Below are 13368 nucleotides of genomic sequence, written 5' to 3' on the forward strand. Positions count from 1 at the left end.
GATTTCCTTAGGGAGAGAGGAACTTCACCAATAACCAGCCTTAAAAATGAGCATAGAAACTGAGCATTTAAAATTTTTAAATATTAGAAGCCTTGGACAAAGCATAGAGTATGGTTATGCCATGAAGAAAGGGATAATGGGACCTGAGATATTGGATGTGAAGTTGGGGAGGATCATTCCCCCTGGAGGTTACTAATTGGGAACAGTACATTGAAACTGAGGTAATGACAGGGCTGAGAAAGAAAACTGCTTTGATTTCTAGCTATTCACACTAGTAATTAGTATATTCAGAGGCAGAGATACTGCAGATAACAGAAAGTTCTCACTTATTTTGAGGCTTCAAGACTTTTCCAAGCAAATAATAAAAAAGACTTTCATGTACAAAACTGTCTTTGCTGGGGCAAAGAAAAAAATATAATTAACCTTTATCTTTCCCATTAAGATAATTTCTAGTAATTTAAACCCTGCTTTTACATTCAGATATTTCAGGATATTGAAGAAATAAGTCTTAGATACTCTTTTAATGATCTCCCCCCCCCCAAAAAAAATTCATTGTGACTAAAATGTTTTTTCAGAGAAAACATTTGGCAGTTTCTAGCATTTCTGCTCTCTACTATTTTTGCATTTCCTTTGATCCTTGAACTTATCTTGTCATGTATTAACCTACTTTGATATTATCAGTAATTAGGTACCATCTGAAGAGAACAGTAATGCATGAAAATAGTTATGATTTGCACAAAGCTAATGTAATTATAGTATTCCCATATTATGAGACTTCTTATATTCCACCTGTACTTGTTTTCCCATTTAAATGCAGCGTGTCAGTTAAGTGACTTTTTTGCCTAGCTGCTTCACACTTTTTTTCAAGATACAAAGATGTAGGAAAACATTAGTATATGCTATGCACATTGCTAATTGATATGGGACATGGGTGGCGTTGTGGGTTAAACCACAGAACCTAGGGCTTGCCTATCAGAAGGTCGGCGGTTCGAATCCCCGCGATGGGGTGAGCTCCTGTTGCTTGGTCCCAGCTCCTGTCAACCTAGCAGTTCGAAAGCACGTCAAAATGCAAGTAGATAAATAGGATCCGCTACAGCGGGAAGGTAAACGGCATTTCTGTGTGCTGCTCTGGTTTGCCAGAAGTGGCTTTGTCATGCTGGCCACATGACCTGGAAGCTATACGCCGGCTCCCTCGGCCAATAATACGAGATGAGCGCACAACCCCAGAGTCGGACACGACTGGACCTAATGGTCAGGGGTCCCTTTACCTTTATGCACATTGCTAATTGATACAATAGCATTGTGAACATTGCCCTATAGTCTGAGATCCATAGTGTTCAATATTAGCATGGTATTCAGATTTGGATCAGGATGGCTTCCTTAATTATTAAATCTTATATGTGAAATTCAACTTTGGGGAAATATGCTGCATTTTTATTTTTATTTTTGTAAAGCATTTAATTTTCTCTGGGTCTTCCTATACCTGCTCTGAATCTAATCTAGAATTGTGTGCTTATTATAGTATTGCCCATTTTCTTTGAATGTCCTCATGGAATTAGATTCTGAGAATTGGAAGGATGCTCACCGTAGGGAGTTTCATACCCTCTTCAGCTTCTCAACCTGTATTCTGCAAGGTTGTTTTGTCAGATTTTCCTGATTACCCTTTGCCCAGCACTCACTCATGTCCCATCCCAGGTCCTTCTGAAAGGTCCTCCAGCTATCAGGAGTGGCTTTTCTAGAAGAGGAGGAGATGGGGAAGTCTTTTTGCTAATAGTTTTCAGCATTCAACCCATGAATACTTCCTACACAGTGAACAGTTTTATTTTCCCACAGTGAACTATTCTCTCCACTTCTAAAGCTCATGTTCTAAATCTAATATTGTTTCTTTTGTAGAAGGACAGTTAAGACATATAAAAACGGGAGAGCCATTTGTTTTTAACTACCGTGAAGATTTGCACAGATGGAACCAAAAGCGCTATGAAGCTCTTGGAGAGGTATATATTATATACAAGCAATATACAGCTGTGTTTATGTTTGTTGTGTAGCATATTAACATTGTACTTGGTTAAATGAGTGAGAGGGGAAAGTTCAGTATAGTGGTACCTTGGTTCTCGAACGAAATCAGTTCCGGAAGCCCGTTCAGCTTCTGAAACTTTCGAAAACCAAGCCGCAGCTTCCCCTTGGTTGCAAGAGCTTCTTGCACTCAGTGGAAGCCGTGTTGCATGTTCAGGTCCCGAAAAATGTTTGAAAACGGAAGCATTTACTTCCCGGTTTTCAGCATTTGAGAACCGAAACGTACCACAACAGAGGTGTTTGGGAACTGAGGTTCCACTGTATTTTAAATTGAAGGAAAAGATGGAAATAAATGGCCTTGTAAGCAGAGGTAAACTGACCCATGGGAAAAATAGCTGTCCCGCTCTAAATGCTTGCACCAAGGTACCTACAAAGTATGTATAAGGTGGAGTTGTCCATGCCAGTATGATACCTTGCAGCTATTCCTAAGTCCTATTTGTGTAGAATTCCTAACAAATGAACAGTAAACACATACAATAATCACTGAATACTAAGTTTTCTTGTGAACTAATAATATTTTCATAATTTATTTTTTTCTGTTCAAAATTTAATTCCTCTTGGATAGCATGCTGCTTGCTTTGTGTAGTTTTTCACTGACATACATAATTAACCACAGATTTTTATAACAGAGCATTTGTTGTATTTTGAGCAACATGTTATACAGGTAGTATTTTCTCAGGATTTTCAAAAAACTAACTTTCATTTTATCTTTTTTATTATTTTATTTAAAAAAATGTATCAGACTTCCTGCTATACAAAAGGTGTAGCAAGAAAACCTATAGTTCAAGATCCAGGATAGCAAGATGTTGCCAAGTTTCTGTTTTGTTTTGTTTTGTTTTTCCTTGGCTTGATCTCATGTCTCATGAATGATGTTTGAAACTTCTGAACCTTTCTGTGTCTGTGTATTCTCTGATTAAATTTGCTTTTGCACCTTCATCCAAAATTTGAGAGGACTAGCAGAGGCCCTGTATTTAGTGTGCTATGTTTGTTAAAAAGCATACATTAAATGCTTGAATACATTAGGCAAGGGGTCGTTGTTGTTGTTGTTTAGTCGTGTCCGACTCTTTGTGACCTCATGGACTAGAGCATGCCAGGCAGGAGTGCCTATACTAAAATAATGGGCTAATGCTGCCAATTTCTTCAAAAGTCCAATACAATACAAGCAGCACGCAGGGGCACAAGATTAAATCAAGTATTACTAGTACAAAAAGAGAACAATATACAAACGCTGAAACAGAAGCCAAAACCAGATAACATATACAAATAAATAAATACCAAAAGGCGAAACCAGTCTTTATGGTCTTTGAGGCTCTGTTTGTCAGGCTCCTGTAGCGGTCAGCAAAGTAGCAACAGGTTGAACGAAGTATCAACCGGAGTGCACACAGATTAGACAGGCTGCCGGTGTTTGTCACCTGTTTCGCCCATGAAGAGTTTCGGGCTTCTTCAGTAATTTCTCTTTCTGCTTTCTGTAATGTTTAATACATTCAAATTCATATGAAACCTCTTATCTTGGCTTAGGCCACAATGCTCAATTTCTTATTCCAGAGAGTTCTCTCATACAGCTTTGATACATTTACATGTTCAATTTCTTATGTTCAGTGTTTTCTTAGTTTGACCATTTATTGACTAAGCCAATATTCGGGGTTGTTGTTGTTTAGTCGTTTCTGACTCTTTGTGACCTCATGGACCAGAGCAGGCCAGGCAGGAGTGCCTGGCATCTTCCACTGCCTCCCGCAGTTTGGTCAGACTCATGTTGGTAGCTTCAAGAACACTGTCCAACCATCTCGTCCTCTGTCGTCCCCTTCTCCTTGTGCCCTCAATCTTTCCCAACATCAGGGTCTTTTCCAGGGAGTCTTCTCTTCTCATGAGGTGGCCAAAGTATTGGAGCCACAGCTTCACGATCTGTCCTTTCAGTGAGCACTCAGGGCTGATTTCCTTCAGAATGGATAGGTTTGATCTTCTTGCAGTCCATGGGACTCTCAAGAGTCTCCTCCAGCACCATAATTCAAAAGCATCAATTCTTTGGCGATCAGCCTTCTTTATGGTCCAGCTCTCACTTCCATACATCACTACCGTGTTTCCCCTTTTTTAAGACACCGTCTTATAACTTTTTTTCCTCAAAAAACCACACGGTGTCTTATTTTCAGGGGATGTCTTATTTTTTTATTTACGGCACTACAAGACTTGGGTTTTATGAAGCAAGAACTGTCTATAGATAGATCCGCTCTGGGTGCCGGCAATGGAGCCCTATCAGTTGCAAAAGTTGGCACAGATTGCAACGTAAAAGAGGAGATACTCAAGCCGTTGCATTGGGACGCCTTGCTGAAAAAAAAGCGAGAGGACGGATTCCTCTTCCAAATAGAATATCTCCCCGTTCGCGACGCTTGTAAAGCCTTCCCTTTGTCCCCTTCCCAAGCTAACTCTCTGAACATTAATTAACTCCCCCCTCCCCGCTTCCTCGTGCTCCTCCCCTCTAAAGTGGCTGCCTGCCTGCAATGACGATGAGGTGGGAAACCTCTTTGCCAAGTTACAACAGTTAAGAGAGGGAGGCAGGCAGACGGGCAGGTTGCCCTCCTCGCCACCCCTCCAGGTTCCCTGCGCTCCACCGGCAGCTCCTTCTAAGCAGTGGGGGCGGGAAGTGATCCTGCCGAGGGATCTGACTCCGGAGACTCTGCAGGGGGTGGGGTGGGGCTGCTTCATCGTGCCCCTCGTCCCGTGCTTGAGCTGCGCGCCAGGTTTTGGCTCACTTTTTTGTTGCGCACAGAAGGCGGACGGGGCCAGCAGGGCTCCCGCCGCCGCCCGTCACGTCGGCGGTGCGGAAGGGCCAGCGGGCCTCTGGCCACCGCTCTGCCTCAGGCCACAACGTTCCGGCGGCGCGGCTTCCGGCGGCGCGGCTCCCGCCGCCGTCAGTCACCCCGCCACCGCTCTGCCTCCCGCTGCCACTCTGCCTCGGGCCATGCGGCCCACAATATTACGGCAGCAGGGCTCCCGCCACCGCCAGTCGCCCCGGCGGCGCACCTTCCTTGATCCGGCGGCCTGCCGGGTCGGCGCCAATCAGCGCCGCGCTGAGCACTGGATTGAGGAAGCGGCCTGCAGGGGCAGCGCCCAGCAACGTCACACGGAACACCACCTCCTCAATCCAGCAGGCCGCCTTCTCGATCGGGTCTGCAGAGTCAGCGTCCAGCAGCGCCGTGCTGGATAGAGGAGGTGATGTTCCGTGCGGCGCTGCTGGGCGCCGACCCTGCAGGCCGCTTCCTCGATCCAGTGCTCAGCGTGACGCTGATCGGTGCTGACCCGGCAGGCTGCCAGCAGGCCACAGTCTAAAAGGCAGTAGGATAGAAGAACCTCCTCGATCCGGCGCGGCACTGCAGGTAGACCTATGGCTTATTTTCGGGGTATGTCTTATATTTTACAAAGTTTTAAAATCCTGCCCTGGCTTATTTTATGACTACGGCTTAAAAAGGGGGAAACACGGTACTGGGAAAACCATAGTTTTAACTATACAGACCTTTGTCGGCAAGGTGATGTCTGCTTTTTAAGATGCTGTCTAGGTTTGTCATTGCTTTTCTCCTAAGGAGTTAGAACACTTATTTTAATAGTATTAATAGTATTAAAATATTATTATTTAGGGTTGCCATATTTCAAAAAGGAAAGTCTGGACAAAAAAAGTTTTTGAGCTATTTTTAATGAAAAATACATTTCAGTGATTTCTGCCTGGATGTTGAATTTCCAGCTATGTCCTGGAAATTCTGGATGTATGACAACCCTATACTGCTGCTCGGTTGGGCTTACAATTTTCAATATGTTAAATTTCTGCAGTATTGTAGAATCTCTGAAAATACAGTGGTGCCTCGCAAGACGAAAGTAATTCGTTCTGCGAGTCGCTTCGTCTTGTGATAATTTTGTCTTGTGAAGCGCAGTTTGCTGCGGCAAAAAAAAAACCCCGCCGAAAAACTTGCAAAGCACGGCCATAGAAAACTTTGTCTTGCAAGTCACCAAAAACATCGCAAAACGCTTTCGTCTCGCGAGTTTTTCGTTGTGCGAGGCATTCGTTTTGTGGGGTACCACTGTAGTGCATTTAGAAGTGGTTATATGAGAAGCTTGGATTATTAGCAGTCAGGATTACAATCAAATGTATTTATGCATGTACATTTAAATTGCAAGCCGATAATGAAACAAAGTTTTGGGAAATACTTGTGTTGCCTAGGACCATTCAACAGATTATTTTACATCATTCACTTTCTGATCATGGAATCTGGATCTTTTTACAAAACAAAGCATTGTGCAGCTAACCTGGGAGCCCTTAATTAAACAGTAACAGCAGTCTACTTGCTATTTAAAGTGCCTGAAGAACAGAAAAAGTTTTATGGCATATTTAAGACATTATGGTGACATTACAAATGCACAGAGGCCATTTCCCATGTGTGTAAAAAAGCAATCTTTTTACTAATCTATCAGAAATTGTGAAAGGTGCTTGGTGGCATGGTGAAAATTGTCAACATATAGTGAGCTTCTTCACACAATAATTTGATGAATAGAGCAGCTTCCACATATCATCAATGTTTAAATGGAAAAGTATTTGATAATAGACTGCAATACTGTACAAGTCTCTTACATATAACCTTGATTTCCAGCAGATTGTAACTAGATGTAAGATATTTCTGGTTGTTCCCAGTTGTCTTCTTAGATGTGTGTGTGTTGGGGGCGGGATTCCCCTTGCTTAAAGACTAGGTGTGTGGAAATCCACTATCTTCTGTCATTTATTGTAGGGATGGAGAACCCATGCCCCACTAAGCCATTTTAGGTAGTTCAGCCACCAGCAAAATTGCTGGCAATGGTGCTGAACAAGGCATCTTTTCCTTTTGCATATTGCCATTGCTAGCAGGTAGGAGCACTCTGGAAATAGGAACTAGTTCTTTCTGTTTCTAGAACACTGTGAGCTCTTAGCACTGGTGGTATGCAAGAGCTAGAAGAGGTGGCTTTAAAAGATCAGCTGAAGGCCATAGTATCTTCCTCTCTACTTCCACCTTCTTCTCCCAGCTCCAGTGCGAGCCAGTGTGGTGTAGTGGTTAAGAGCGGTAGACTCGTAATCTGGGGAACCGGGTTCGCGTCCCCGCTCCTCCACATGCAGCTGCTGGGTGACCTTGGGCTAGTCACACTTCTCTGACGTCTCTCAGCCCCACCCACCTCACAGGGTGTCTGTTGTGGGGGGGGGGAAGGAGATTGTTAGCCGCTTTGAGACTCCTTCGGGTTGTGATAAGGCGGGATATCAAATCCAAACTCTTCTCCATGATATAATGGGAAGAAATCAAACTCTGAAGAGCAGAGAGACAGAGACTGATTTTCCTTCCTATCACACCATCATCCTGGGAAGAAAGGTCTATCTGTATGCATGAGAGTGAGTGTGGGATGCTCAATGTGTTCATATATTGGCTTCGGCTAGTTGGTTAACAGAGAATTGGGCCACCCCTAAGAGATCATTTGACTGAAATCTCTCTCTCTCTCTCTCTCTCTCTCTCTCTCTCTCTCTCTCTCTCACACACACACACACACACACACACACACACTGGCTGTAAATATTTGAAGGCTCAAATTTTAAACAAAAAAAATTATACAGGCATTGCAGTCTTCATAATTATTTGGAGGTATATATGAGTGAAAGAAAATTGACTCTTACTGAGCCATTGATAGATCCCATTTGGGTTGGCACATGCAGAATTTTGATTGTGCTGTAGGCGCCAATCACAAAGTGGCTGCCATGGAGAATGGAACAGGAAGCATACCATAGTAGAATACATGGAGAGTCAGTTGGTGTGAGAGCCAGTGTGGTGTAGTTGTTAAGAGCGGTAGACTAATCTGGGGAACCGGCTTGGTGTCCCCACTCCTCCACATGCAGCTGCTGGGTGATCTTGGGCTAGCCACACTTCTCTGAAGTCTCTCAGTCTCACTCACCTCACAGAGTGTTTGTTGTGGGGGAGGAAGAGAAAGGAGATTTTTAGCTGCTTTGAGATTCCTTAGGGTAATGATAAAGCGGGATATCAAATCCAAACTCCTCCTCCTCCTCCTCTTCTTCTTCTTTTTCTTCTTCTTTGGAGTAAATCATCAAACCAATGACTGTGTAGTGAATCTTCCCCAAACCAATAATAAATTAAAGCTGACATTGGTGAATTTTACAATATACCGTATTTTTCCATGTATAAGACACCCCGAAGTATAAGACGCCCCCTATTTTGGGGGACTCCAAATTAAGACTGGACCTGATGGTCAGGGGTCTCTTTACCTTTCTTTACCTTAAATTAAGAAAACACCCCCTCAGCACTATCCATGTATAGGACGAGACCCAATTTTAAACCAAATTTTTGGGTAAAAAAATCCAGCCTTATACACAAAAATACGGTAATCTATATACATCAATCTGGTGCTTACTGGACCCATTATGGCATAAAAACATGGAACTCAGCACACATCCTCATGCATCTTGATCTGTATGGACACAGTGATCAGTTATTTGATGGTTGTTTTCAGGGAATTCCTTTTAACAATCATGAGGATCTGTGCCTTGGATCCATATTTTTCTGTTGTGGCGTTCTGGGAAGCACTGAAAATGGTTTTTATACTAGTGCAATTGACAGAAAGCAATGTCAGCTTTAATTTAATAATTGTTTGGAGGCCATGCCTTTTAGAAATCATGAGGTTCTGTGGTATGCTGGCCCCCATGCCCCCCATGCCTCTCCTTGTCTGTATAGCTATTGAGAAGGGAAAGGAGGATGTCCAATCAGAGGAGATAGGGGGCACATTTAAACCTTATGCACAGGCCAGAGAGCAAGGAGCACATAGAGAAGAAAGAAAAGTTTCCAGTTGTCCAATTTTTGTTTCAGTCAGTTTGGGTCCTTTTGTGTGCACTAGAAAGGCATTGGCAGACACATGTTGACTCTTCAGTGGCATGTTTGGGACCTAAGATCGTGTATATAATAAGATGCCCTGTGATTTCATTTTAGTATCCTGTAATGACTATTAACTGAGATGCCAATAAACATTAAATAGTGTAAATTGTAACTATCTTAAAAGAGAGGCGAAGCAAGGTGGGGAGGATGAAAATTAGTCCACAAGCAGAAGCATATATATGACTTAAAATGGCATAATGACATTAATCCGTGCCAAGTATTTCTCTCCTGCTTCCAGGGAACCATGCCAAGAAAGCACAGATGGAGGTATATTTTTCAGAAGAATGGACAGTAACATTTACATTCAAGATGCATAATACCTTGCTTTTTAAAATATTGTTGTGCCTCTGGGATGCTAGACCCAAGTGTATTGTTTACAATGGGTCTCTGAGATTAGGTACTAAACTTAGCTTTGGAGTATGGATGTGCCTCTTGTTTATCTCATTAAATTTGTTAGCATGTGAGTGAGCTATAAGATTTTCAAAACTACAGGTTTCAAACTCTGTTATGTATTATTCAGCATAATTTAGTAGCTTGCTAAAAAATTAACAATTTAAATAAGGCACTATTGCTGTAGCAGCAGCTGAAGCTTACATAGCTCTAGGATTGCCTGGGAGCAGAGGCATCTGGCTGCAGATGGTACAGAGCTAGCTGTGGAATGGGGGTGACAGAGTGGTTGGAAGGAAAAAGTGTGCTTGAGTTTGGCTACTCAAAGCTTTGCTGGGGTTCTTGTACTGTTTGACGTTTATTTTTTCAAAATAGTTACTATATAAGGAGGCCTGACGGAAATAAAATATACTGGATCCAATTAAGATGATATTGTAGAATATGTTTGCATAAAATATCTTGATAGTACTGCTTGTAAGATGAGAGCATATTTTATCACCTTGAGTGAGATGGTTGAACTACACATAATGAAAAACAAGAGACTGTCACTGAAAAGAAGCATCCCCATTTCAGCTTTTCTCCCCACTCTAGGCCAGGGATATCCTAGTGTCACTATGCTGTATATTTCACTGACTCAACAAAACCGCAGCCAGTGAGATTAAAATGGCATGAGGGAATGTATGGCAATCTCAATAATAGGACACAGGAAAGGTTTGAATGTAATACAAACCGATAGTTTTGTGTTAGAAGAATGAGCTGCAGTGAGCCTTGCCTTCATGTGCTCCCCCTCCCATACCCCCCAACACTTCTCCGAAGAAAATAGGGATGTCCTAAGGAAAAGCAGGATCAAATCAGAAACTGGGATGGCTTCTGTAAATCCAAGACTGGCCCTGGAAAATAGGGACACTTGTAGGGTCTGCCCTCCACCTTTGGTGTTGCCACAAAGAAGAGTTTCAAAACTTTTCCTTCCATTTTAGATTAACTGCAGAATGCTGTGTTGTTTGAATCTGGACAAACCATAGATAACATTATGATTAGTTGAGAAAAGCCTATGTCAAACCATATTTTAAGATATTTTAGGATAGATTTTCATTGGCCACAGTGCGTAGTAAGACTGAGTCCACGTGTTGTATGCCAAAGAAGCTTTTTGTTCTTCTTGTTACTTACTGGCAGGTTTGTCATTTCAGGATCAAAATAAAGCTCATTCAACCCAAGCATACAGCAACAGCAGTATCAAGCCTCTGGTCAGCTTTACCACTTGAGACTGGCGCGGGGCAGTCTAATGATACTCATTCTGCATTTTTTGCCAAGTACCATACACTGACACAGTAAAGTAGAAAAAATAACAAGTTGACAGTTGTATGCCATAAATTCATTTGTTTTGTTTTTAAGCACCGAAAAAGCATGTTTCTGTTTATACCTGTACTGCTGCTGCTGCTGCTGCTGCTGCTACTGCTACGTTCAGTTTAGGTTCCACCCCTCTTCCCAAAGGAGAAAATACTTAAGTATTTTATTATTATAGTCTATATAATGCTGAAGCTTTAAATCTAATTGGGTTAATGACCATATTAGGGGCTCTAAGCAGTTTACTTCTAACATACTGTACAGATCACATGCCTAATTAAAATCACTTGGATCCATAGAAAGTGCTCAGGCTTGGATAGCAGAGGTGGCTGCTGCCTAATTGTGCAGGGTAACTTTCAACTAATGCATCCTGTTAGTGCAAGGACTTCTGCTTGTGCAACAGGACTCCCCCCTCTCCTTTCCCTATAGGTGCACTGCATACTACCCACATCTGCTCCAAAACATTGCTAGAACCCCTATAAGATGTTTAGGGGGTGTGTGGGAAAGGAGGAGGGCACAATTCCCGTTGTATTAGAGGAAATCATTGCACTGACTGGACGGTGACATAATACTACTTTGGATTCAACACTATGCGTTTTAGCTGACCTTTGGGTGTCAGGCTTATGCCAGGTGAGGGTGGATAAACCTCAGTGAATTTGATGAATGGTTTATTCTGTGTTGGTAAAGTTGTTCTTTTAACTTGTTTTGATCCTTAAGGATAGAGTTAGAGTTTGCATCCTTCTGTCTTGGGAGACAGTGGAGTGCACTTCCAGGGGTGAAGTCAAGCCACCGGAGAATCACATCACCTGCTGTGGCTGCAGAGACTGGTAGCTTGTAACTGCTGCCTCCTGCGTTGTTTTTGTTGCATTAGCAGCACTGAAGTGACCTCTCCAGGCATAGCTCCTAGGCTAGTTCTGGTGAAGAGGAAAAAGAGGTGTTTCCTCTTTTTAGGTTGACAGCAGATGGAAGATGCTATGACTAGGGCACCTACTGGGCAACTTAAGAACTTAAGAAGAGCCTGCTAGCTTAGGCCAGTGGCCCCTCTAGTACATCATCATGTTCTGACAGTGGCGAACCTGATGCTTATGGGGAATCTGCAAGCAGGATATGAGTGTAATAGTCCTCTGTTCATCTATAATTCCAAGCAGTTAGCATTTAGAGGCATACCACCTCTGACAATGGATGTAGGTTATAGCTATCATGGCTAGTAGTGAATGTGTCTAACCCTTTTTAAAAATCTTCCAAGTTGGTGGGCACCACTGCTTCCTGCAGAAACTAGTTCTGTAGTTTAACTATGCACTGTGGTAATTTTATTATTTTATCTCTCCTGAATCTTTTAAAATTAAGCTTCATTGTAGGTCCATAAATTCTAGTGTTTTAAGAGGGAGAAAAACTTTCACTATCCACTTTCTCCATGCCATGCATAATTTTATAAGTTTTTGTCATGTCACCTCTTACTCACCTTTTCTCTAAACTAAAAAGTCCCAAATGCTGCAGCCTTTCATCAGAGAGGAGTTGCTCCATCCCCTTTATCATTTGGGTAGCCTTTTTTAAACCTTTTCTAACTCCACAGTATCCCATTTGAGGTGAGGCAACCAGAACTGTTTTTTTTCCTTCCACCACAAGGTAGATACCATTTTGTGTGCCGTTTCTACAAACATTATTTTGAGCACTTTATTATTGTTGTGTTCGCTTCAGTGACTCTTCAATCTCAACTTATGAAACTGTAGAAATATAACTGCTTTGCTGTTCCCAGAAAGTGAAAGATGATTTCATTGAACCATAAACAGTTAGGCCCTAGGGGTAAAATTACATCGGTTGCATGTTTCTAACATGCTGCTTTGGGATAAACATGTCTTAAATCAACTCACTGCTCACAGTCAAATTCTTGTTCAGATTTGCTGTAGAGACTGAAAGACTGATCTGTCTACTAATACTGTGAAGCTTTTGTAATCTAATTTGCATGAATTATTTGCAAAAGGTAACAATGGCTTGTTATATATTCTTGGGCTGCAATCCTGAACATGTATTTTTTTCTTCAAAGAAATGTGTGTAGAAATGTCTGTAGGGTAACAATTTGTCACCTTGATCTGGAACTTAGCCCACTAGTCTACTTGGCCACCCCCATTGGGACAGCGGTATTGCAAATTGCTTCAGGATATTGTAAATTACTCATGGAACGTGATTCATAAATGAAAATAATAACAATAATAATTGGGGCTTATGAGCTGGTGCTAGGAAAATCTAATCTTTTTTTTTCTTTTTCAAATGATAGTGCTTTAAAAGTTCAGCTGTTTTGGTATAACACCTGAGGAGTGTACTGTGTTCGGATTTGATGCCCTTGGTTTAATTTTCAGTTGTAATTACTTGGGAACTTGATTTGTTAGGTTCCCTTTGCAATTTTAAAGTAAGTGGGTTTTTTAAAAAGAAAATCTTACGGATTTTACTGGTCCATAATGCTTTCACTGTATTTTCCTCCATAGATTAAGGAGCTTATCTATGCTATAATTAGATTTAGTAACCTAGATTTTAGAGATCTCTGTTTAAGGCATTTAGAATCCTTTATTGAGTATATTATAGATATTATCTGGGAATTCAGTTTTGTTCCGTACATCTTGCA

The 13368-nt window shown here is 41.9% G+C and overlaps 1 protein-coding gene across 2 annotated transcripts in view; it reads left to right on the top strand.

Moving 5' to 3' along the window:
* The window catches only part of ARB2A (ARB2 cotranscriptional regulator A), a 206293-nt gene that overhangs the window by 6126 nt on the left and 186799 nt on the right, over positions 1-13368 (top strand). For both annotated transcript variants that reach the window (XM_035099875.2, XM_060280200.1), the window contains exon 3: positions 1894-1994. In XM_035099875.2, coding sequence (XP_034955766.1) covers positions 1894-1994 — 101 coding nt within the window. The remainder of the gene's footprint in view (positions 1-1893; positions 1995-13368) is intronic.

This window comes from Zootoca vivipara, chromosome 11 (assembly GCF_963506605.1).
Source record: "Zootoca vivipara chromosome 11, rZooViv1.1, whole genome shotgun sequence".
NCBI classification, from domain to species: domain Eukaryota; kingdom Metazoa; phylum Chordata; class Lepidosauria; order Squamata; family Lacertidae; genus Zootoca; species Zootoca vivipara.